Source organism: Ischnura elegans, chromosome X (genome assembly GCF_921293095.1).
Source record: "Ischnura elegans chromosome X, ioIscEleg1.1, whole genome shotgun sequence".
Lineage (NCBI taxonomy): Eukaryota > Metazoa > Arthropoda > Insecta > Odonata > Coenagrionidae > Ischnura > Ischnura elegans.
This window is the reverse complement of record NC_060259.1, coordinates 100,516,073-100,543,017: the sequence shown is the minus strand read 5'-3', so window position 1 is coordinate 100,543,017 and position 26,945 is coordinate 100,516,073. Positions and strand designations below refer to the sequence as shown.

The window sequence follows — 26,945 nt, the reverse complement described above, 5'->3', positions numbered from 1 at the left end:
GGTAGTATATAAGATAATAATATATAATAAGAAAATAATTGGTAGGAATTTGGATTCAGGTTGAATTTGAAGCAAGTATGATTCAATAGCAGTGATTTATTAGCGTGCATATAAAATAGACATCATTAGGAGCTGTGCTAGGAAGTCTTTGCCTGCTTCTTCAGCTCTATTAAAATGAATTGATTTGGGAAAAAGTGACCTGTCTTCTCATTTAGATGTTAGGGGATGATACATTCATATCAGTCAACACTGGAAAAGAGTTTGCATTTACTTAAATGATGCTCAATAGTGTTAATTTGATGGTAATAATGGTAGATATATACTTAAGGTGGAAAAATCTGCTTACAAGTTTTTAATAATTTTCCTGATTATGAAGTCACCTCTCTTATACTATCCTCCAGTGAAATGGTAATTTTTCTTTGCTTTGGATGAAGACTGCTCATTCATAGAGAGTGGTGTACATAGGCAAAAACTGCCAAGGGGATAGTCATTTTATGTCACTTGAATTCATCTGCATTAATCAATATTTTCCTATAGATCTTCTTTTTCTGACCTCCTTTCTCTTTGAAATCACCGCCAGCCCATAGTTGATTTTTTATGAAACCTTTATTGTGATGCAAATGAGATAAACCCATGATGATAACTTCACATGCTTGGATTGTAATCTGAAGGCAACTAATAATCTGCAGCTCGATTCTGTGAATGTCATATCTACGTTTCACGTGCTTCAAACCACAGTGGAGTTCTGATGCCTCCTGCCATTGTGGATGTTCGAGAGATTCTGCAAACCAGCATCATGTGATGTTTGCGAACGATGACTTGAGTTTCTTATGTTGGTGGCTGTGCGGATGCGAAGAACAAATCAGAGTCTTCAACATAAACTTACTTCAGCGACCAACTGCAACTTCAGTTACCATAAATATACAGAATGCCATGGCAGATTCACTCCTTAAGGAGATACGACTTCTTTACTCAAATTTGAGTGAAGTCTTTTTTTTTAAACGTACCTATTAATAATAAGTTATGGTTGCTTAGTTAATAGCTATTAACTATATATTACTTCTTTTATATGTTGTCAAGCGCTGCGTATCAAAGCCAGGTTAACACATACCAGGCACATAATTGCACAATTAGCAGTAATTTTCTCATTATCTGGAGCAAATGCTTACGCGGAATGAGAATAAGTGTTATTCTATTATATTACAATTGTTCATTCTCGCATGTGTTTCAGCTGTTCTCATCATTTTAGTACACAATTTTAAATGCGCTGTTGTACATATGTCAGATTGTGCAAGCACATGCTACTATTCACGATTTACACTGGTGAAAATGTTTTAGTGTGGAAAAGAAGCTAAGAGTTTTTGGTAGAGGACGAAATGTTTACATGCCTTAGTATTTCTATTATGTCAACAGAAACAAGAATCATGTTGTCCATGTGACAGAGCGGCAGCAATAATGCATGGAAGAGCCTCAATGGATGATTAATAGAGATGTGCGAATAGTATCCCCGAATACTCCAATACCTCGAATATTAGGAAGTACTCGATATTAAGGTCTCGAATAATTATGCTAAAGGTACGCTCTTGAATACTTTGAAAGTACACTGTTGCACACTGCCGTTGGTAGTTGACTCGGAAAATTGTAAAGAACTCTAGTCGTTTAGTGCATGCAGCGCCGTTATAGGCAAGTTGACGAACTTCATCAAATTAACGGATTAGAGCGGTGAAAAGAGTTCGACGTGGGGAACCGAAAATGATTGGGTGAAAAAATCCAAAAATCCCCGGTTTCCCCCACCAGGAGAACCTCAGTGCCGTGGGATAGTAACTGCGTAGCACAATTCCCAAAATCCGCTACCCCTTCCATCCATCAGCCAGCGGCCTCCAACGCTTTCCTCCTCTCCGAAATCAAACAAAAGGTGAAAAGGTCCCAGCTCGTGCAAGGTTCGTATTACCAAGACCATAAATGAAAAGCTTCAAAAGAAAATATCAAGTTACAGGAGAATAATAGAATCGTGTTTTACCCTTCCCTCTTTCTCCCCCACTGACCTTTTTTTGCCAACCTGCTTCGAAGTTCCCCATTTCTTGAGGTCAACTGCTGCATGAGTACCGTGGGATAGTTACATTAGCGCATTTCCCAAGAACCGCTCTCCCCCTCCAGTCAGCTTTACCCCCCACTCTGAGGCTTTCCTCTTCTTTGAAATAAAAAAAAGGTCACAGCTCGCGCAGGGATCATATTACGAAGACCTAAGCTTCGAAAAAAATATCAAGTTACACAAGAAAAATAGAAAAGTGTTTCGCGCCCCCCCTTTTCTCACCCACTGACCTTTTTCAGCCTACCTGCTTCAAAGTTCCCAGTTTCTGGAGGTCAACTGCTGCATGAATCACCTACTAGCCTAAAAGGTGTCAAACAATGACTTACGGCAATTGATATTACACCTTTATTGGATTGAAATATTAGTAATGTACACGTAATTTAAAAAAGAATAAGACCAAACACGACGTATTTCTGACTTTATTTAAGCATTTTACGCAAGAAAATAAATGTCGGAAAGACGAAGAAATACGATGGAGACGTAGCATTCTGACGAAACTCGATATCCTCGCAGCTGAGCTTCTCAGAAGTTGATGCGGTATTTTTTTCCGAAAACATATCTCAAGTTACAATTTATGAGTTGTGCTATAAATCTCTATTGTTACAGTCACAGACGATGGGATATTTTCTCAGGACATTTGGTTTCTCCCTGATAGCAATTCTAATTCATCTTCTTATCTCATGAGAACTTCCAAAGATGGACTGAAAATAATTGAAGAAAATCCGGTGGAGAAGCGCGTGTATTTTGCAAAACGCCTAGGATTGTCCGCTAGCACTTGAGAGCAGGAGTGGGGGTAAAGCGAGCTACCTGTTGAAAATAAGAAGTTGGATGAAGCCGAGTATCAGATGGGCATGCCGCTGAAATGGCGTTTGGTAGATAATAATGTATACATCAGACAGAAATCCATCGTAACAGTGTAAATGCCGAGACGGCATGCAATCATTTTTCGCGAGGTGGTGTGCCCCCGTAGAATATTTGAAAGAGATGTTAGTTGAATCAACTATTTGCCCAATTTTTTCCATAAAATTAAAATATTCCATTAATCACCTTAATTCCTGTTTGAATCCTTTAAAGGAAATCAAAATTACTCCCCAAAATCTTGTGTTTCCTGCTGCATAGGCAACCGAGTCAAACATTCCCGCATTCATCATTTAGTATTCGAGGTATTCGAATGTTCGAGCAATGATTTTATATTCGAATTTGATTTTCGAGTTCGAGAAATATGCTATTCGACCCATCTCTAATGATTAATGTTGTAAAGAGCCTCCATTCTCCTTAATAAAAATGAATTGAAGCCTTGAGCGTACGAAAGAAATAATAAATGCATATGTTAATATTCCATACCGCACAGTACTTCTTACACAGCACCTCGTTCAGTGCAGTAACCATTGGTTCTACTCAAAATTATAATGAACATTAAGTTGCACTAGATTAGTTAGTATTTGATTAACATTAAGTTGTGAGTAATTACATACTAGTAGGTGCACAAATATAAGATAATTTATCAAACCCTCAGCGCAAGGTTTAACGTCTCACCAACTTCAATCGCAATAAAGGCGAAGGTATAATCGGCACATATATTATCAATTCAGTGTATGGACGCAAGTTTAACTTCATGCTTTAATTTTATTTATTTATATTACATTTGAACTATGGGAAGTGAAAACATAAAATAGCCACCATCGTAAATAACGAATAATTTACTATTAATAAACAATCATAATGTAAATTCATAATGAAAATTTTAAGCACATTGCCGCGACGAAGCAACCGCAGGCCCTCTTGGCCGTGAATACTTCCAACGACGAGGTAGTCAGAGTGACATCACTAAAAAGTTTCAGAATCACTTGAGCGTCATAGCCATCAGTAAAATGACGAAATACGCTTGTGATGGCATTTACAGAATCGAGCTGCTGTTTGTTAGGCTTGTTCTCTTCCTTTGATTGAAGTCAAAGGAATGAGATTTGCGGATTTGAGTTTTTGAAATTCAAGGTTTTTCTTCTTTGCAAAGCGGTTACCAAATAACATTGGGGTAACCAGGAATTTCGTCCGAGGGGTGGGGGGGGTCCAAAATCAGAGAGAACATTTTGAATAAACAGGGTACTAAGAAGAGGGTTGTAAACTAATTTTTAATATTTTTCATAATCAAAAAAACTTCATTTGTCAAAAAAAATCTGTTGTAATTTCATGATTTTTCAATATTTTATTTTCTTTCGCGAAGGAAAGTAATTGCATTGTCATATTTCGGGGGTCCAAACCCCCTGGACCTCCTATGCCTCTGCCAAATAATTTCTTCATTTTATACATTAACTAAATTTTAGCAGTAAAATGACTTTCTACCAACTATTTTGAAACACATGTAATAATTTTTTCCTTAATATCATAGTGAAAGCCAAGTCATACATGAGACTAGCAATGAAATAGGTGATAGCCAAAATATGCATCAGAGATTTTAAATATTTTACTTTTGTGTGTGATAACCACCGCTGGAAACTCTCATAGTGGTTATTTAATAGGAAAAGTTAAAGTAATCCAAAAAGCAATATGAAGAACATAGGATATGAATTGTTTAATCATTTCTAATGTATTTCTTCAGATTTTATTCATGTGTCACAGACCCTCTCTTATAAATTATGCGAGTACATGTTAGCCAAACTACTGAGGGCTACGTGCTTGAGCAGTGGAGTTTTATATGTTCCCAGGTTGGCCTTATGTTGAAAATGCCTGATTAAGACTAAGCAAAACAAACATTATTAATGCCATGTTCTATTATACTATTTCAGCCAAATTTTATGCAAAGTCTCTTTGTCTATGGAAAATAATAGGGTGTATAAATTTGTAGTATTGCTGAGAAGCAAGACCTCTTGAGTCACTTTGTTTTAACATCGTCCTTCATGTTAGAGAAGAAGATATGGCACCTGTCATGGGATGTCAATTTTTATAGTTCACTTTCTATTTAATATTGTTGTACATATGTATTTTAATGATTGACTTGGTAATTTCCAATTTTCAAATGGTATTGGGGGTGGATCCACCTAGGTACCCCTCAGATTTTCTGCCATCTAGTCATACTGCTGGACACTCAAAATTCCCCACCCCCATGGCCTATCTTCAAAACTCACTGCTTGCATCCCCAAATAGAAAGATATCTAATATAAATCCACCCTTGTGCAGTACTCATGCTCTTGTGTTTGTAAAAATAATCCTTCTTAAATTATTGTTGGATCTTCAAGGCTCTTGGTAATTGTGTTTAGAATAGCCCTATGGACCTTGCAATATGATGCAAAAAATCGTTTTTGTGTTCATGACAGACTGGGTACATCCACATTCTAGCTTTGAAGTATGTTTTATATTATATAACTTCTCATGGAAATCTAATTTATTATGATGCAATGATTACTTTTCTCATATATTGTGCCAGCAGCTAATTTTTTTGTGAACACATAGTTTGAGTGTGATCTACTTCACGGAGCAAATCTGATATGATTGTGAAGTAGGCAAAAACCAGGGACAACATTAGCAGACATTTTGTTCCTAATTCAAGGTATTCGGGCTTCAGTACTTGAAGATTGTATGAAATTTTTCCAAACAGCTTCTCTCTTTTTTGTTTATTTTGTTGCATTTGTAATGGAGTATTTTTACTAATACTTTATTTAAAGTATATATTATTTTATTAGAAATTATTCTCAAATTCATTTTGATAACTTTCCTGAAGGACACATCTTGATTGATTTCACCTGCCAAATTGATTTCAGCTGCTGCTAAGCACTGCTATGAAAAATTGAAGACTGTGTATGGCTGTGAACTCCAGATTCCTTTATTAGAATGGATGAAAGTATATCAGGTACCTAGTGAGTGACATATGTTTGTAACTGTTTTTATTGCATTTTGAGAGCTTTCTCAAATTTAATTCAGTCCTAAGAGTAATTTTCAATAACTTGTTTTACATTTTATGAAAATATCTAGCAATTGTTCGTATTACATTCTAGTATTGGCAGTTTACCTCTGTGGAGGTATTCATTTAGGGGGATAATGCCTTCTCTTTTAATATTTTCATTATTTTGTGTTGGGTTTGGTTGCATTTGTCTCAGCCAAAGTTATCCGTAGTACGGTAACATCCAGTTAATGTGTGTCATGGGATGAGAAAGTGCTAAGTTTTATGTATGTTTTATAATTTTCATTACCAGTTGTATAAACCAAAGCCAATGAAAGTTACTATGTTAGTTTTGGTCACTGCAGTATCTGTGGTGAGTGTACTTTTGTACCTCAATCATTTCTATGAGTTGATTTTTACATAGTGAGACTTCAGTTCTAGTCAGGTAGTTATAATGTAATTCCCAAATAATTTTGTGAATCATGATCCTGCTGGGGATCATTTGAGACAGTTGGACCTACAGTTGTTATTTGCCAAATTCTTGTATGGTATCGCTGTTCTCACGGCTATACTTCTAAATGAGTTACTTACTTTAGTTTTATGGTTATATCTCTATTATATGTTCTGATTTTGACTGGATATAAATTTTCCAGCTAGATTAATGTTCTACTTCCATTTGTTTTAAATTTTACTTTCAGTTGTATGAAATAACTATGTTTTTACTTCCATTCTGATATAATTAGGAATGGTATAATTAATGGTTGTAACGATTTGTCTGTAGTATGCTTTTCATTGTATATTACCAGTGATTTTTATTCTTAGAATACAAAATGGAGATGCTTCGTTCTGCTGTTATTTGATATTTATTACCTTTTTGTCGTAAGTGGGTTTATTTTTCTTTGCTGCAATGTCTGAGGACTAGTCCCATAAGTGTAATTCAATTTATTTGGTTCTCAACTTGTTAAACCAGGGGTCCAAAGAATTTTTATGGTAAAACCTCATATGTTAATTCCATTCCTCATACTGTGAGTCCTCCCTTGACCTATTCTAACCAGAAACTATATCTCTTGATGACCCCTCTTTTTCGAAAAAAAAAGTGAAGCCCATTTCCATAATGTGCGCTCAATTCCCATATTAATACATCATTCCTTATCCCAGGCAGCAGTGACTTCTTTGATGGGCATTTTTCTCTGTTGCGTGTTCAAATCATTTGTTTTCCTCATTCTGGCAATGAAGCCATCATTAGGCATCCTTTGGTTTTAAACAGCCAGTACATACCTGCCAAAATCTTTGCAATAAAATTGTTTTGGATAAAGCCTCTCTCATGGTATTATGCATATTTTCATAAATTTTCCATTGCTGAAAAAGTAAGACTTAAGTAAGGCTATTCATCTATTTTGTCCCATTTTGATCCCTCTCTGTTTGGTAAGCTTAAAAACCAATCCATTCACAGAGTTTCAACCATTACTGAGTTCATGAAGAACTTAGGTACAGTATTAGACAAAAAAATGAATCACTAAGGCCTTGACTGAGGGCACCACTCTTGAAAGCTCAGCCAGCAATGGTGATATTACTGATCTGCACCCCATGTCTTTGGGAGCCCATTCTTTGTGGTTATATCATTGTGGAATATTTATGGAAAACACAATTCAACAGTCAGGCAAGTCCACAGCAGAAATAAGGAAATGTTCAAACTATTTAGCTCAAGTTGCAAAGCACTTTTCATGGGGAAATTCAAGAATGTTGTAATTTTTAAGGATTATCCTCCATTTTTTTTCAAAATGTGCAATGGCATAATGACAGGTATAATAAGTCTATTTACATTATTTCCACCATACCTCTGAATCACTCACCAACGTCATTTTCTTTGGCTTTTAAAAACTATTTCTACTACTTAACTGTTTTCAGTGAAAACTGTTAGTTCTTTGACTTATTATATACATGGTGAAACTGGCACAAAAAACCTATCAGCCAGCTTTCTGTAAAATACTGGAAAAGAATTTAAAGCTTTAAATGAAAAAAAAAAACAAAATTATTCAAATTTCTGGGTAAATTAACTTAAACGTGTGTATTTTTCATCATAGCCAAAGGAAATAACATGTGCTATTTAAGAATCTCAGCTAAACATTGCAATAATACACATGGAAACCTCAATAGGAGCTCCTTTCATTTCATCTCAAGGGACAGATGCGGTGAAACAGGAAAAGTCATAGTTATGAGCAGTTACTGTGCAAGAATAGAAAGTTAGTTGAATTTTAACGATGTGCTGAATTATTTTTTATATATTTCCTTCTCATCTGTTTCATTCCAAACATCACCTGATTAACTGCATGAGGTTCCAAGATTTCAGATTTTTGCTCCTATATTTCCTTTGTTCATTAACCAAGTGTAAGCAGCAGTTTATTACAAAATTGCTGATGGGATTTTCTTATGTCTTCGAATCTTTATTAATTTCCCTTCATTTGCAAGGAAACCAGGGCTCAGGGCTCATTGAATGGGCACCTCAATCATTTCAAAGCATTTTCACCTGTACAGCTTGCTTTTAAAAATATATTCTATAAATTGATACAGCAGTTAAAATCCATCCTTACTACACTGTGGTCATCATAGATTACAAAATAAGCTTGGAAAGGATTATGTAACTCAAATGAGCCTAAATCTCCTGACATTTCAATAACTGGAGAGAATAATCAATGATGGGAATCTATATCCTCAAACAGGATTTTCAGTGAGGAATCCATACAGACTTAAATTTGATTTATTGTATCAAATAAATGTACACATTTTTCTCACCACTTCACATTTTTTGGCATGTTTGGCTCTCAATTTGAACTTCATGAAGTGTCTTTCAAAGAAGTGCCACCACTTTTAATATCAGGAATACCACCTAAATTGATAAAAAAGAATGATTTAGTATAATTTCCCTTTTCATGTACACTCAATAACTCCTTAACTCATTGACTGCAGAGGAAATCTACTGATGTGGTTTTGGTCTTCTACCTTTGGCATAGATAGACTTTAATGGAAATGAGTCACATTCGTTGCGAATGGTGCAATATAAATTGGAAGTGGAAAAAATTATTGAAAATCAAAATCATGAGATAATTTTTCCACTTTAAATAAAAGTATGAAGCCATTGGCTAAAAACTCTTATATTTTAGGGTTATAGACAACCTTATAACTGCAGTCAAAATGCTAAATGAGAGGCAAATATCTTCATTGTCACCTGGATTAGATGGTGGTATGGATGTGGAGTTTGATGAGGCAGAAGAAATGTGCAATCTTTCAATACACACACTAAGCTTTTCCAAGCTTTTGATAAGCCTTTGCATGCTCTCACGTCCTGACCACAAGCCTTCCTCACTTAATGGAGGGAAGAGCTCTTGAGCAGCCCCTAAGTCAAAATGCAGTCTGGCTAGTCTTTCCTGTTGCTCTCGAATTGCCTCCATTTGTTCCATACTGCAATCCTTCCCTGTCATAACAGAGAAAAAGGAAAGGGCCATTAAATATAATCTGAGCAAAATTTCATAATGAAATTCAACTAAAAACCACTTTTAGGGCATTTAAAAGCTGTTCAATCTTCTTGACATAAAAATAAACTAAATCACAGAAAAATAGTATGTCTATTATGGTACAGATATGATGAATAAAAGTTATATAATTTTCAATGGATATTATAATAGATTCTTAGAGTTAATTAGGACACATGCAGGTGTAGGTATATCAAATAGCGCATGATGATAAATTGATATAAAAGATCAAGCCTTTATGTCTTAACTACAAATACCCTCTCTAACTGGCAAAGTAATCCAATTGGTTTGAATAACAGTAATACATTTACATCGCTACATTTAAGCTTGAGCCAAGAAATAACTCCAACACAGACCTTTGCATTGGAATGCTTAGAACTTGGCCACCAGACTGGAGAATATGAAATTCATTCATGAAAATTGCCTTGTTTGAAAAGAGATGGAAATAATAAGTATTCATGAACCCATTAGGAGATAAACTATGAGATTGGACTAAAAGACTTGTCTTCAAAGGGAGGGGATAGAAGAAATATGAGACATGTGAAAATGGGAGAGAATGGGGAAATTTTAATTAATTTTCTCACTGCTTCAATGCACACATTGTTTTGATATAATGATTAATTACTACAACAAAATAGAAAGATGGATTAATTTTAAATAGCTGGTCTACAATGCAGAACCAATCACTGCCATAAGGGAGAGGTGTAGACGACGCAAAATTTGTTGGAATAATTAAGTTAATCTACTAATTTGCTACAGCAAATGAGTCCAAACACAGGAAATCCAAACACCACTCGGAAGCCGGAAGGAAATATATCTCTGAAACTAGATTTTCATTTGTATAAGGCAGAATTCCAATCCACTTTAGGGTATTATAGGCAAGCTTTATTTTCTTGTTACTGGAAGTACCATCGTATTTTTTGAATCTGTGTGAACTACACGACCAAAATGAGACTAATACAGCTATTAGCACTTAAGGCTTACAAGAGAGCTGACCAGCTTTACGAAAGAAACATGGAAGGTACTAGTCAAAAGTCAGACCATATTACTTAAAATGATTTTTCATCAACTTAAGCATGAAGTTGAAAAATGACTTTAAAATAGAATTAAATGTATTTCAAGGCCAAAAATAGAACTTATCACCTATATGTTTACCTAGTGTGTGCATAAACTTACAAGATTTTCGTCTAGACATGTGGTGTTATGGTTGAATTTCATAAAAGTTGACACCCAGCTGATCATTTAAAATAATGTCTCAACATTATATAGGTTTAATAAGGCATTGATGAAGCATAATATGTGACGTACAACACTGAAATTCAAGCTATTTGTCAACATATTTCATCCTCCATTCCACACAGACATAATGATTACCTATACAATGCTTAAACCTACTAAGACTGTCAGCTATGTTATCAATAATTTTTATGCATGTATGCAGGCACAATGCAGTGCAAAGCAATATGTTTTGGTTAGTAATTTATTGATGGCGTATCAACAAACAAGTGCAACAGTCGTACTTTCTATACGACTTTCTTTCTTTCCGGTTCTATAGTACGCCCAAAGAGGTACTTACATTAGTACATGGGACATACTAAGGTGGCATATGTACTTGGATTTGAATTTGGCAGGAATGTTTTTACACGTTTTGCCTGCTGACTAAGGGAAAAACGTTTTTAAACATTTGACCACTGCTCAACTACAATACTACCTGCAGCAGTTTCCCAAAATTTTTATTGCTACCCGCATATCTTTCACTTGGGCACTTTTCCCCACTATAAGGATCACTAAAGAGCTTAACTCTCCCAGACCATCCCTCGTGGTAGGGGGTGCCTCCAGGAATTTCCTATTGTACTCCCATTTCGTATAGTTTTCTTCGTGCCGTTAATGTGCCAACGACAAGTGCCCAAATTTAGGCCCATTCCTTGGTATGAAGGAAGGAAGGGTTGCTCCGGTTCATAAGGGTTCACTATCTGCAAGACACTCGGCCAGGCTAGAGGGGAAAAAATTTGGTAGCTAAAATCATGACCAAACCAAGGGTGGAAATCCATCCTTCCTTCTGAAAAGTATGCAATACCAAGTAACCCTGGAGAATATCAAGCTGATGCATGCCAAATGTTTTGATAACTTTACTAATAGCTTAAGTTAGCAACCTTTGAGTCTCTGAGATGATAAAAAAAATTAATACAATGCTAATGGATTACATACAATACACATTTTAAAAATCAGTTAACTAAGGTGGTACTAACCAAAGGCTCTTAGTTTCCCAGAATGGAAGTCATCTAGTAGGTGCAGGAGAGCTGTTTCCATGCGACGAACATCAGTCACGTCTGAGAGAAAAGAATGATGATAACATTTTCGATCTTCACGCATGTAATGATCAGTAGAGAGGAAATGGTGTGTTGGACCTTCATGTCAGCGTGGTGTTGGAGGATATGATGGCCAAAATCAGAAGACCAAATGAAAAGAAAGCAAGCTTACTCAAGTAAAAATAATTCTACATACATAAGAAATTTAAATGATAACAAAAAAATGAATAAATTACAGCAACTTAAAAATATAAAATTACTACAAAAATCATACACACCATAAAAAATAATGGATGATAAATACAAAAACTATAACTCATATAACCATAATTACAGAATGATAATAGATTAAAATCAATAATTTCACAGTTACATGGAACCAAGATACAAAAAATAAAGTTAACTACAAAAATTATAGCTCATACAACCATAATTACAGTGCAATAAGTAATTAAAAATGAACATTTCATATGAATGAAGGTAAAATACTGAGAGATAAAAAAACTGAATTGATAATGGAATTTATAAGAGAGGCAAACAAAACAAAATAGTTGGTGATAGTTATTTGTTAGCTGTTTTTAGAAAATAGATAAGTTGAAGGTTCTTGTAAATGATCAACCGCAACATTTTGAAATTACCCATTTGTGGGTAATACACCAAATAAGGAATTTTGTTATGTATTCAAGATGATGAGGAATTGTTGGATGTAACTAAAATAATACATGTATTTGGTTTGGTTTGGATTGGTTTCAGTTTTGTATTTGAAATTATCAGAAAACCAGAATCACTTGTTAATGTATAAATTGTGAAAGTATTGATGTTTAAAATGGATACGAATTATTCAAGGTCTATAAATGTTGCTTATCATAATATGATACAGAAATTATCGTAAGCAAAAATAAAATAATTCCGGTAGCTTTTGTGCATTTCCAAGGATGGTGAGAAGACTCTAAACTTTGAAATGCACAGCATGTTACACACATGCACAGAATTGTGATCAAAATAAATTAATAAATGTGAGAAGGAAGAAATACCAACTGCAACTTAACATAATTTTGAAATTAAGTTCATAAAGATCACAATGCAGTGAAAATATTTTAAAACAAATTTCTGAAGAGATTACAAAATGCAGTTGTTAAGAGGTAATCAATCAGAACTAATTTTAATTATAATGAAATTGAGCATCAATTTTCAATATAATGACATTCCTTGAAAACACTGATTTTCAACTCCATATTTAATAAGTTTTCCTGGATATACACAATTACTTACACCACTTACTATTAATGGAATACCACAAGGTTAACCAAGAGATAGTGAATTTTGTCCATATTTAATATTTTGAATGCACATACTTGAAATTTACCTTTCTTAGGCTCCAGCATCTTCTGAATGCTTGGTCTTTCACGTGTGATAGCCGAGCTGACATTACAGCCCGCTAATAGGCCACGACCTCCTCCGCCTCCACTACTGTCAGATTGTAGAGAAGCACCACGGGATGCCTTCTCACTAGCACTAAAATACTTATTAGTGTTCACAGCCCTTTAATAAAATTAGACATTACACTTTAACCTAGACACATGGTAAAATTTAAGATATAGTAAATAAATTAGCATGCTAAATCTTAAAAATCAAGAAAATAAGTAATTAAAAATCACAAAAAGGAAAATTAAATGAAATGAATCTATGAAGATATATAATTAACAATGTAGGTACACCAAACTCAGTGGAGATAGAATTTTCTGTTGAATAAAAATTGCCATGAGCATAAGGCTTATAGAAAATTATAACTCAGTCAGTTTAAATCAAGACTCAAATACGATATATCCTACTGACTGAAGTACACTTAATCTGCTTTGCAAATATCAAACAGCTAACTTAAAAACGTGTTCATTGCCGATTTTACGACAATCTTCTTTTGTATCTCCTTTACCTCAACCAGATAGAACAGGATACGTAATGCAACATAAGTTCTTTTTTTCAAACCTCTATGAAACTTATTTTGAGAATCAGAATTTTTTACTTTACATTTATCGAGGTCATCAACATTTCCAGAAACCCGAAAAAAAGGATCAAATCAGGGGAGTGGGTTGGCCTCTCCACTTATTGGGGATGATACGCTCTGGGAGGTTAAAAAAAGGCCTAAATGACAAACCCACACTCCTCACTGTTCAAACGCATGATCAACAGAAAAATATCAAAATGGATCATTCTCATCATAGAATGAATCATCTTCCATTTCTCTATGAAGAGCAAATCTGGTTTCCCTAGAGTAAGCCTGTGCCTCTCCCATGGCAAATAAAATCTCAATCCGTTTCCTTTCCATCTCCATTCCATCCCCAGAAGCACTTTCGGGCTCCTCAATCACCGCAGAACCTCCTTCCTTTCGCCTTCCCTTTTTTTGCACTCTTAAGGATGCAATTCCTTCAACCTATGAGGCCAGCCTCAAGAGTGTAAGGGGATTGTCCAGGATCTCAATGGTATTGCTGTGGCATCTGATGGCAACTGACTAGGGAGGGCAACGAAACTTAGGGCCGCTATACACAGTGAATGATCATGCCATCATTCATGGGATCATGCAAGCAAAATAGAACGTGTTTTAATTTTCACTGAATAATCATGCCGATGATGGTTCACTTGCAAATTTTTCCATTAAGGCATTACATGGTGAATGATCATGCGAATGAAATCATTCGCAGTGTATAATGGAGAAATTCGCAAATGAACCTTCATACTCATGATCATTCAGTGAAAATTAGAACATGTTCTACTTTACTCGCATAATCCCGTAAATGATAGCATGATCTTTCACCGTGCATAGCGGCCTTTACTCTCAGCCAGTATTTTTTTATATACATAGAATTATTCACTTAAAACTTATGCTATCATCTTGAAAGTTTCAGGGTGCATAAAACAGACCCTGATCAGCATTTGCCTATATCTGAAATTTGAAAATTTTTTCTTAGAATATTCTTGGATTTATTTTTTTCTCTAAATTTGAGACAAAATGTGAAAAAAATGTCGAAAAAATCTACTGCATTGACCCCCATAAATTTCATAATGATAGCATGAGTTTAAACAAGTAATTTGCCAACAGGTAAAACCAGTCAAGCAAGGATGTACACATCCTCTCTAAGTTTTTTTCTCACCGCAGCCAATTGCCATCATGAACTGGGACAGTGAGGTGCAGGAGGATAATCTTTCATCAGGAAAAAAAATAATTCCTCTGATGAAGAGGGAGGACTTATCCCCCTTTTGAACAACACCTCTTGAAAGATATCACTCCCGCTTTGAAAAAACATTTACAGTCTGAATGGAGCATTTTGAACAGGATGGTCAAGTTGCCACACCTTGCATTTCCAAAAGTTTAGTGCGTAATACCTCCATCATGCTCCAATTAGTTTATTAACTAATAATGATAACTAATAGATGTCAAAATGGAATACTAAATCAATTCATGGCCATATAGAAATGCATTGATTACTTTTGGATTCGTAAAATTTAATTGACACTTCACATTAGGAAAAGTGAGCTTGGTCATTGTTCTTCAAATTTTGTGGCACATGGCAACACGTTGCACTATTAGGTTGGCCACTGAGGGTCCTCATCCTGGAAATGCCCCATATCCGCGAGGAACCCTTTAACCCACTACATATTTATTGCTGAGACTAACACAAACCCTGCCAAATAGGGTCTACCACATAAAGTCCTTAAGCTTCAAATATGTCTGTAAATGATTACTTCTATAAATTTGTTCATACTGGAACCTCATGTTCACATGCATTATGACATTAAAATATTACCACAGTATCCAATGCATCATTAAAACTGATTCCAAGGACAGTTAGTGCAACTTATGAGACCAAAGTTATCCCCACAATAATAAGTGAATTCCACGTACCCAGTTGAGCCAGCAACTCTCGCTGAATAAGTACCACGGCGGGCAGCAGGATCACCAGCTATGAAAAGAAAGGGAAATTTCCCATTGAATTCCATTTTTTTGTAAAAAGGGACAAAATTTCAGTTTAATGACAGTTCAAATAATTTCTCATAGGTCTAAAGCGGGTGACAAGTGAATTTGAATACTACCACATGCCAAATGGCATTAGCACAATTAGGAACTCAGCGATTGAGTCCTATCCAACCTATGCATTTGACATCCAATAGTAACCAATGATTATAAATACACTTATCAGTGTTGTGAGAAGATAGAGGGCAGGAAATATAATAAGAATAATTTAAAGAAAACTATTTGGTTGGTTGGTGCAACAACTTAAAAATTAACCTTTTCAAGTTAAAACATCAAGACTTAAAACGTGTTGGAGGTCTCTATAAGTCAAGTAAGTATTGCAGTAATTTCCTAGAACCCTCTCCCTTTAATATTACCCACAAGTTTTTCCAATAGCCCATCCTGTCTTCTTGCATGAAATGCTTCAAGCAGGCTTTTTGCTTATCCTGTATTTCCTTTGCCGCCTCTAAATTTCAAAACTTTCAAACAAACTTTCTTCCCAATGTGGCTATACTTGAGACTCAACTTTGGTATGAGGGGGCAATATTATACAAATCTCACTACCTCAATTAGATGATCTAGATACTACTTTTCCTTCTAATTCATGTTTTGAGGTGATTATGGGTGAGGATTTGATTAATTTTTAAAGGTTTTAGGGTGAGATTTCAAATTTTATATACTCAAGGTGATTCTACAATTATTTAAATTGTACTGACATTTCATCGCAACATTAAACACAGTTGCACAGAGCAAACCAGTTTATTCATCACTGCATTCATAATGAAAGAACATTAGATAGTGCACATGATCCCCTTTTCATGTCCATTTGACAAAAAGTTTTCCCATCTTGAAAGAGATGGGATGGTAATATTAGTCTCCCACAATTATTTTCATAAATCTGTGACAAATAACCGTTTCCAGGCCTGTTTACATGGTACATTAACACGTACGGGTTTATGTCTAAATGTATGAACGTGAGAAGGAATGCCAAAATTCACCATGTAACCACCCAACTTGTGCGAATGCATGCACAGAAAATAGATCCTGTACTAATTTGGTTCATGCATTCGTACATGTTCCGTTCCGGTCCACAAAAATCATTCATGCAAATGGACATTCGTGTGCGATAATGTATCGTGTAAACAGGCCTTCACGCTGAGGACTTGGATTTTCTTCCCTTCTTTTTTTATCAAAATCTATGGGAGAAAGGGAATATGTCCCAATGCAATATGGTATTTTTTTACCACATGCAATCCTCAAAAGTTGGGGATTAAACTACACTTGAGGGGATTCTTTAGTTGGAGAAATACAGTAATTACCTTTAAAATCGTCTAAAAGTTAGATGCTGATGAAGGGGGATAACTGGTAGGGAGTATAATATATATAGTAGGATGGTCCCTGTATAACTTTATTCAAGTTGAGCTGCCTGCAGACTTCAACTGATTGGGAACCACAGACCTGGGAGGTGAGACTATACGTGGAGGCAGTATGAGTTTGTGAGGAACATACCATAGATATAAAGCACAAATTCACGGGCCAAGTAAATTGAGATATTAAATAAAATCGCCACTATTAAAGGAAGATACCATAATAGCACTGAACACCACACCTTAAATTGACCTTTTAATGCAGTGTGGGTCATTACTAGTAGAATGTTCACCTAAATACCTATAACACAGAGTCACGATTAAAACCCATCAAACTTTCACAATCCCTATCCACGAACGAAGAAACTTTTTGTTCAATGGTAGATACGAAATCATGATAAAAATTAGTAGACTTAATATCAACACCCACATGCCGGAGAACACATCAAATGGGAAAGAAAATAATATTGAAGAAATAAATATATGGTATACTTAATGAAAGACATACGTAAGAATAAATTAATGGATCATATATTTAACTTCATACTGAAAGAGTGGAACAGTTTGACACTTATGTGGCAGTGTCTCTGAAAAACTCTCCGTTATTATTGCAGTAATTCCAGTGAACCAAGGTTATCATTTAAATACAATGCAACCTTAAATTTATTATCTGAGCATATGGAAATATAATGAGCGAATTTAAGTCAGGTCTCACCATAATCTATGTTAGCTGGTGAATAATTGGTCACTTTTGTGATTGCTGGGGTGACAGGAGGCGTAACTTCATCAGGAGGCACAAGCTGCTGCAGCTCGCACTCTTCACCACCAACGTCGCCCATCGTTGTTCTTAAAATTACCTAAACAGCTGAAATTAATTTCCACCAGAAATTCCAGCAAGGGCTCTCATCTGAATCTTCTGTACGAATAATCTTCACACGACATCAATTACGTCATCACGAAGTCTGCCCTCGCCATAGAAAGAAATAATCAGATAGAGAGAGACAAGATGAATTAGAAGTCAAAAATCTATTCTACGTCAAATAAAAATTTAGGGAGTGCATAGCATCATATGTTACACCGGCAATAGTTCGAAATAATAATAGACTTCATTCTTCAAGTTAAGTCAATATTAATGAGATAAGACACGATTAAGCCACCTATCACTACTGACGAGATTTACTTCTCGGAATTACCAAAAATGCCAACAACCGATTCCCTTCAGCTCATTAAACTCACTTGTAATTCAGGGCCATTCAAATTTCCTATTACTCATTCCTATTAATGACTACCTAATATATATGTACGAATCCTAATCCTAAAAACACCATTTCTCAAAAACGATGTCATTGGTATGATTTCTATGTCGAGTAAACAACAGGAAACTCACATTATGAAAACACAACGCGCATAACGATTCTATTTTGTCATTTATACTCATGTGCACCAACATTACCAATTTTCATGGCTTGACGGCGACCGCGTATGATTTTATTGATGATGAACGGTTAAGGTGGTTAAGATCATTCAAGTGAAACCTTTCAAAATTTAATTTTTGTTTTTATTTGTTCATGATGTGAAGTTATCGCTGTAACATAAAACAATAATTTCAGGTGAGATTCACTTGCATATTTAAGGTAAAAACAACTCGGATTATTCGAAACCATCTGTTGCTTCATCCGCGTAAGGATGTTCTGCTTGTATGTTATTTTCTTTGGACTAACATTTCCCTTCCTACAACAAAGGAGTATGTGCTTTTAATAGTCAGAGTAAATTATGAATACTTTAAGGTGGAGCCTCTTCTCTGGGGGAACGGATGATTCTCGATCTGTCGTTAATTGGTACGGACGAGTGCATTGGAGTGCCGGATGGTGTCGGAGTACATTGCCCTTGGCAGTCGACGCGCGCAGCCAAGCCTGGGAAGGATGAAAGTTAAAATATGACCGGAGTGGAAGGAAGAGGCTACCAAGTGCTTCGGGAAGGCTGTACCGCTAGGATCTGGTTCTCGTAAGAGCCGGCGAAAGTTTGCCTTCGGAGTGTCGTTCGGTGCCAGCACTCGAGCGGATGGGATCTTGTTCGTCTGCGGATACGTTACAGATTTACTGGGAAAGAATTTCTTCATTGCTAGAGGTGGGTTTTTTGTATTGTGTACGCTAATTGAACTGATAGTAGGATGTGTTGATTTTCTGACACTGGCCGGAATTTCTGCGATTTTTCAAGTGTCGGTGTCGTTTGATGGTTATTAATTTAATTTAATTTAATTTGGAAGACGTCATTTGCGCTTCGCTTCTCCATTTACTGGTGTCGCTATTTTTTTGGCGGTTAGTAACTACTTATGTATTCCGGATTTCGTAACGGAATTTTACTATGTTGTGAATTCGTCGTATCCTGAAATTTTCTCAATGGAATCTGAAACTTTATTCATTTTCGGCATGAGCGTGCTCGAGAAATATTAATTTTTAATCCCATAAATACTCACTTTTGTGACATCCGCTTGAGTAATGTAACTACTGCGAGTTAAATTTTTTTGTCGGAGAAACGATGCGATGCAATTGTATACTTTGAAACAATACAGCAATATCCGTATACAGCGCAATGATTTTATTTATTCTTGTAACTTATTCCATATTTTTCCATTATCCCGTTTTTAACTAAATATGGGAAAGGAGCTCGAGTGTTGCACTCGTATTTTAACACTCGTCATTCCCGAGTAAACACTTCATGGTATTCCCGGTGGGATTCATTGGGTGCATACGGACGGGAGTAGGGGGGATATAAGTGACCCTCAGTCAAATAATATTCCGCAGGGTATAAAAACACTTTGAAATATTTTGTTCAATTTTCATACAACTTAAAATTTGGCTGGGGATAAAATGGTAATGTTAGCGCTATCACTGCGGAGAGACCTTTTATATGCTGAAACTATTCAAGTGTGTTACTAAGTACGCCATGTATTTGCATTTGTTTTTAGAAAAAGCGGTGGGATTGCGTTGTTTGTCTCATCTGTATTATTCGTCTCCATGTCTATATTTGTGTCAATAATTATGAACCAAGCGTTATTGTTGCTCATTTCTAGATTCCGAGGACTAATATCCTTATCTATGTTGCTTTTGGTCATTTTTCTGTGTGCACTCTCTTTATATTTGTTTTGGATCATGTGACTTTGGGATGAGCTCTCAATGTTCGATGTAATTATAGCAGTCGCGTTCGCTAATTATTCATCAGTTGTTTCACATCGAAACAATCATTAAGATCTTTTTATCCAATGTTAAATTGTGAAATGTAGACTTGGATTCTTGGTTAAAAAGAAAGTCAGCGGTGTTTAACACGTTTTGCAAGTTGCGGCTTCAGAGCATAATATTTATGAGGGAACTCTGTGCTGCGGGTAACGTATTTTACGGGACTCTTCGCCTTCAAATTGCTCAGGGTCGTATCATTGAATACCTGCTCTAATTTTTCCGTGGTTCTCTGAGGAAGTTGGTGAAAAGCGCAGCTTATCCCTTTGATTATTGACGGTTTTTCTTCATGTCAAATGGATAAAACGAACTTAGTATCGTTCTTATACCGTATGGAATGCTTCAGCATATCCTAAATTACAATGGGCGGACTCGGTTTATGCAGGCCTAAATACTGCAGTTTGTGGGATAATTTTGTCTCTGGTTTAATTTCTTTAATGATACACTAAAATTTAATTTCTGCGTTAACCTATGACCAGTAGAATTTTAGATTACCCTTGATATTACCGTTCACCGGCGGCATGATCTGTATAGCCTACCCTGTATTTCATTATTCTTCTACTGCACCTCCCACTCCGATAAAGCATACATTTAGGCGCCAATTTTGTTAAGGGTACGGTAAGGTACGAGAGTACGATACAATTTACTACTTTTCCGTTACTATTTCGTACCTGCGCCGTAATAATCTCATCTTTGGAATCAACTATCCGCAAATTCCTAGCATTCCAATTGTCTTTAAAAGATGAAATATAGCTTAAAAGCGTTAAAATTATTTCTGACGTCAGAGAGAATAACTTCCATTATTTTCCTGTGATAACAACTTGAAAAGGGTGTTTTTCACCACTTTCAGGATAGAGCCAACGGCAATGGATTCCAATTTCTTTGCCTAGACATGAGAATAGTTTATCTTCCATCATCCCAAATAGAGAATGCATTCCATTTTCTTCATTGAAATGTATTATTCCATCGGTAAAAGGTAAAGGTAGCTGGAGAATATTTCTGCCGCTCCTAGGTGCGAAAATGAAAAAAAAAATAATTTCATCGGTCTAGCTTATATTCTGTGCCTATGATTTTGATGAAAGTACCGTGAGGTTCTTTGATAATTCTTTGCGTAATTACTGAAATTTAATTTTGAATCTCTAAGTTTTAGAAAAGTCTAGAGCTCTGTCATTCTATCGCCGTCGAATTCCATTCTTCTACCCTGAGCGGTGGCTTAACAGCTTGTCGATCCCGTCCTCTCGGTACGCTCGTCTTCCGATACTGCGGCGGTCTCATCCCGAGTTCTGGAAATGGTTTTTTATGTCGCTGGTGTTTATACATAGGCTGAAGATAGGGATTGAGATAAACTCATGGTCATTTAAATCTCCTCTTCAGCATCCTATATCTCCTGCTGCCTGTCTCATGGGGGTTCGGATATTACGTGTGAATGTATCACTGATGTGCAAGAGTGTACCGAAGTCGAATGTGAAATTAGTGCAACTCAGTATCAATGCCATTAATAGCCGGTAAAAAAAGCAAATTTTAGTTCCGACGCACCATTCTTTTCGAAAATGTGAAACACTTATTACATTTCTATTGCCGAGGCGCTTAAATATTTCTTTGCTGGTGGCAATACTGTAAATTCCGATTTTAATTGGAGATAGCGAGAATTACCCGCGGTCTTGCCATTCCTCTCCCCTGAAAATGCTTTGAAAAGCAGCCCTACGATTTGCCGCCTCAAAGTACATAATTGGGGCTACAGATACTGGTAACAGTTTAGAATAGAGTAACGGCCAAAGAAATAAGGGGTGGAAATGGTGAAAGTTTTCCCTTCACTTGTAAATTTTCCATAAAATATTTTGGAAAGGTTATTTCAAAAGAACAAAATTCACCCGACAGTTTACTCTGTAATCTTTCTGTTGAAGGAAATTTGGAATACGTTGAGTTTTATCTTATCCAGAAATATGCATGCTCTAAACCTTAACTCAATAAGAAAGATGCAGCAGTAATTCCTTTTTACCATACCCTACGAATGCCTCACGGTCAACGTCCTTGCAATTTCCGTGCTGCGTTGTGCTTTACTACTCAAAATCAGGGAAATAGCTCTTTTGATGCAGATTCAAGCAAACACCTTGTGCCATTCGTGTAAGTTAACGTTCGGACGCAAAAAGCTACTTGTGTTTGAATTTGACTTTACGTTCCGTAAGGTTTTTCATTCGTCGTGCAGTATTTCATATTTCAAAATGAGCTATTCTTTATCCATCCTAAATTGTATAGCATTTAATTAGAGGTGGCCATTACTTCAAAAGAAACTTTAATTTTCTTTTTAGTGCCTGTTCCTGTTTCTTCTCTTGACCTCTTGATTTTTTATGCCCTGAAAATTTCGAGCTTTTTCGTAAAATGTCAAATGATTCCTAACAATTCCAATGTATATGTGTATATGTGCGAATATCTGATTAGCGCTTTTATCGCCACCTTATTTCGAAATCCTCATATCCTCATAAGGGTGTAAAGTTTTCTCTTCGATTGCCGCACGTAGTTCTCTGCGTATTCCTCTTTAGGCGAGAATTTTAGCTATCACGCGTAGTGAAAGATATGAATACATTTCCATTGCCCTTCAGATTCCATCAGGCCATAGGTAAAGCTAATGAAACTGAGCTGGAAATTAAATCCTCGATTAGTAATTTGTTTTGAAGCGATCTTTGCTGCGGTGAATGCCACCGTTTTATTTGTCAACCGTCCTGTATCTGGGCTCCCACTACATAAGAGTCATTTTCTTTATTAAACATTTTCGGTGGGTATGTTTCTCTATTCCCTTGGTATGAAGGTGATCTCAGTTGGAGACAATTAAAAAGAAATGGTAACTATAGAAAGGGACGTATGCATTAGTTAGAGGCGGATTACGACGAATTTGGGGCAGAGGAATTACGGGGAGAGTAGGCTATACGCAATTTACAATTAGGTGCTCTTTGAATAACTTTAGGTTTTACGAGTAGAAATTTCAATCAATTTAGGGAAAATTGAGAAAGCAATACGCGTAAACACAATGATACGATGATACGTGCCGTTCATTGACCTAACTAAAGCCTTCGAAAATGTTGAATGGAACAAGATGTTCGGACTGCTGGAAAAACTAGGAATGGATTATTACAACAGAAGAAAAATGTATCAGTTAATGCGCAAATGATAGGGCATTGGAATATAGAAGCCAAAATCCACGAAGGAGTCAGTGGATAATGTAACCTCTCACCAGCACTGTTCAACATATACATGGAAGAGGGACTCGGAGAAGCGTAAGAAATTGATGGGAAGGAATTAAGATCAATGGGGAAGAAAGAAACATGCACCGCTTCGCAAACGATATCGCCTTCGTTGGTGGAAATTGGGATGATTTTCAAGTGTCACAAAACGGAATTTACTATTTTCTCCAGGAGTACAGTATGAAAATATATAAAGCAAAGACGAAAGTAAAAGTTTGCGGAAGAAAAAAGCTGAATGCAGTCGTCATATTGAGATGAAAGAAATTAGAGCAAGTGGATTTATTCATCTTTCTAAAAAGTATCATCACGTGGGACGGAAAAAGTGCTATGGACATCAAGCGAAGAAAAGCCCTAGCTAAGAAAGCAAAGTAAAAGACAAGTGCTGTGCTCAAAGAAGATCGGACCACGGAGGAGCAAACAGTGTATGAAAGCATTTGTGTGGAGAAGGGGCGCAGCTAGGAATTAAGGCTAGGGGGGTTTAGGTGCAATAATACCGGGGTGTGTGGGGGTATGGAATACCCACCAGGATAAGCGGTAAGTGCGAGATTAATAAATTTCGGAATTTTAAGATAAAAGGTTCAAAATTGTGAGTTTTACGGCTTTCTGAGGGATAATTTATTAAACCTTACACTATTCTATTAGTAATATCAATCCAATTAAGTAAAATGGGTTAAAATTAAAAATTCCTCTTAGCTCTGGGGGGGGGGGGGTTTATCCCCCAAAACCCCTCCTCGCTGCACCACTGGTGTGGAGCATGGCACTCTATGGATCAGAATCGTGGACCATCGGAAAAGTCGATCAAAAGAAGCTTGAAGCTTTCAGAATGTGGTGCTAGAGGAGGAAGCCGAAGATCGAATGGACGAATAGATCAAGAAACGAAGACGTATGCGGAAGAGCAGAATTAGAGGAAAGAACTTTATAAAACACTATTGAAAATTGAAGAACCAGGCCTTCAATCAACCATTCTCGCGATTGAACGACCATTGATGATGAATCAATATTCCATTTCGCGACTTTGGAGGGCTTAGGGATTTGCCCTTTTTCCCCTCGGCTCGGAAATAAATTTTGCTCCGAGGAATAGCTATCTGCAGGCTGCGAGAGGATCTTACAAACGGTAGGGATTAGCCAGTTTTTACGTCGGGCGTGGGATCTATAATGCTGTTATGCATTGCATTGTGCATTGTCATTGAGCCAGGGAATCGTTTGTAATTCCCTATCTGCCTGATCTGCTTGGTTTTGGGATTTTTGGCAAGAGGGCCTTGGATTTGTGATTATCATTCGGCACGCGTATGTATCGTGCTCTGAAGAGTTGTTGACGGTGACTGTATTAAGGTTACATTTTGGCTCCTTCTCTGTCAAGGATTTAACGTGTGACGATCTCATGGCTTTCTTCCAACGAGTGAAAGTGCGACAAAGGCAGCGATTGGGCTCACTGAGCTGAAATCGAAAAGAGATTGCAAACGTCCGGTGAGTTTGATTTCTTTCATCCCATTTCACCAGTTTGCAATCGAAAATTCGTGCTGTCAATGCATAATTCCGATGTACACGGGTATGAGACGTTATTCAGCCTTAAAATTCGGCACTAATATTTACAGAGTATTAAAAGTGGTTGTTTTAAAGGAAATTTTAAGTGTTAGCTTGCTATTTATATATCGGATTTTTTTTCAAAAGCATTATAAAAAACTCGGAAGGGGGTACTGCCTGCTACGATATACTTGCACGCTATCCATCGTGAATGATTTGACGGAAATCGAATGTCGTGCCGTGAAAATTATATCTCGATATTGTTAATGGTTTGAAACTGCTTATTTTATTCTGTGCTTGGTGGCATAATATTTTTCACCACTTAATTCCCCTTTGCAATATGTTAAAAAATTGATTGAGTTAAAAAATGTTTTTATTGCCGATGGAGTTCATATTCTCAATTTCGGTTTGGGTTCCTCCGGAGGGCTGAAAAGAATTTTTCAAAACGGAACATCCGTTCGACTTTTGGACCCTTAGTGTATGACTTGCGCAGATTTAATGCGTTTTCGTTAATTTATTGTCAAAATCAACCTCTTTTGCATTTTGCAGTATTGAATATAGCCTACCATTCCATATATTCCATAGGTGGTGCACAATTTCCCTTCTGGTTATCTAGCTATGATTATGCCTCACCACCTGGGTTCGGGTCATGAAGTAGTTGACTCTCCTCCTGTCATTCCCTCGGTATCCGTTACATCGGCGATACCCTCGCAATTTTCATTATGCTTACAAGAAGATATACCCGGGTACATAGGCGGATTTAAGGGGGGCGCGTGCCCCCCCCCCCACACGCTTACCAGACAGGCAAAATTTTCATACGGTTGGTTTTCATTACGTTCGTTTTGTTTTGTGTATTATGGAGCCTCAATCATTTCATTTCATTTTAATAACTTTAATAATTCAATAAATAGAATATTCGTACAATAATGAATGTGTGTTGGTTTTATCTCAAGTATGAGGAAAGGGTTTGCCTGTCAGACCCTTGTGACCCCCCAGAAAAAAAGCTTGGATCCGCCCCTGCCCGGGTATGAGACGTTATTCAGTCTTAAAATTCGACAGTAATATTTACGGCGAACTGAAATTGGACATCTTTAAAGGAAATTGAAGTTTTAGGTTACTATATTTAAATCGGATTTTTTTGTTCCAGTCGCCTTTCGGTGTCACATATTTTGTTTCACCATCCTTCGTAATGCTCGATCAATGATTCTTATCACGTGGTTCGCCCTATCGCTGCTTTGTATGAAAAGATGCGCGAGTCTGCGCGAATCTCTCTGGTATATACATTCCTTGAATCTTGCCGACTCGATATTCAGTGCACCATTTCGTCCTTCCTTTTGTGCAAATAAACTTCGGAGAAATTTCAGTATTTTTTATGTGTTCAAAATAAATTTCGTTAATTCAATCCCCAAGGTGTCGTACTTTATTTATATTTTTCATCGAAGGTTACGCTATGACATGGGTTTAATGTTTGTGTGTTATTTTCCTTGAGAATGTCAGTTGCCCTGTAAAAAATAAATATTTCCCTTTTGAACACTTTAATTTTTTGAATCCAAAGCGAAAAGCTTCAAGCCATGCTGATGCCAAGCCATGCCAATGGTGATGCTTACCTCGTTATTTTTGGCGTACTTCGTTTAATTTCTAAGTATTTAATCTCCCTCCGCTCACTATATCGCACGCCTTTTTCCCTTGGCCGTCTTATTAACGGCCACACCGCTCTTTATAATTCCCCTAATGACACGTCATTACACGAAAACTATCATCATTACAA

At 36.5% G+C, this 26,945-nt stretch overlaps 3 protein-coding genes across 8 annotated transcripts in view; 2 read left to right on the top strand and 1 right to left on the bottom strand.

Annotated features, from left to right (window-relative positions):
- Positions 1-6,813, top strand: part of LOC124170738 (uncharacterized protein KIAA2013 homolog) — a 49,962-nt gene extending 43,149 nt beyond the window's left edge. Inside the window, exon 13 of the mRNA XM_046549646.1 lies at positions 5,848-6,813. Within this exon, the coding sequence (XP_046405602.1) occupies positions 5,848-5,857 (10 nt within the window). The 3' untranslated portion in view covers positions 5,858-6,813. The remainder of the gene's footprint in view (positions 1-5,847) is intronic.
- Positions 6,814-8,708: 1,895 nt separating this feature from the next.
- LOC124171806 (coiled-coil domain-containing protein 28A) lies at positions 8,709-18,589 on the bottom strand. 4 transcript variants are annotated; one of them, XM_046551140.1, is made up of 7 exons: positions 18,418-18,589; positions 17,897-18,143; positions 15,707-15,764; positions 13,172-13,347; positions 11,746-11,826; positions 9,193-9,438; positions 8,709-8,853 (listed from the first exon to the last, which is right to left on the bottom strand). In XM_046551140.1, exons 2-7 carry the CDS (start codon positions 18,018-18,020, stop codon positions 8,801-8,803), a joined length of 738 nt encoding a protein of 245 aa, XP_046407096.1. In that variant the 5' UTR covers positions 18,021-18,143; positions 18,418-18,589; the 3' UTR covers positions 8,709-8,800. The 4 variants fall into 4 exon arrangements, with proteins under 4 accessions (XP_046407096.1, XP_046407095.1, XP_046407093.1 ...); XM_046551139.1 differs by having other exon boundaries at positions 11,746-11,904; positions 13,172-13,320; XM_046551137.1 differs by having other exon boundaries at positions 11,746-11,904; positions 18,375-18,588.
- Positions 18,590-18,695: 106 nt separating this feature from the next.
- LOC124171805 (phosphatase and actin regulator 4-B-like) overlaps positions 18,696-26,945 on the top strand; it is a 174,575-nt gene continuing 166,325 nt past the window's right edge. For 2 of the 3 annotated variants that reach the window (XM_046551130.1, XM_046551127.1), the window contains exons 1-2: positions 18,697-18,791; positions 18,969-19,308. The gene's annotated coding sequence lies outside the window, so the exon portion shown is untranslated. Of the gene's footprint in view, positions 18,792-18,968; positions 19,309-26,945 lie in introns of all 3 variants that reach the window. The other variant, XM_046551129.1, reaches the window with a different exon arrangement.

Coding starts and splice junctions, on each gene's coding strand:
- LOC124171806 (XM_046551137.1), bottom strand. CDS start 18,020: ATGGGCGACGTTGGTGGTGAAGAGTGCGAGCTGCAGCAGCTTGTGCCT. Junction 13,348..15,706: donor AGAGTTGCTGGCTCAACTGG/GTACGTGGAATT, acceptor ATTTTATTAAAG/GGCTGTGAACACTAATAAGT. Junction 11,905..13,171: donor GATGCTGGAGCCTAAGAAAG/GTAAATTTCAAG, acceptor GCTGACATGAAG/GTCCAACACACCATTTCCTC.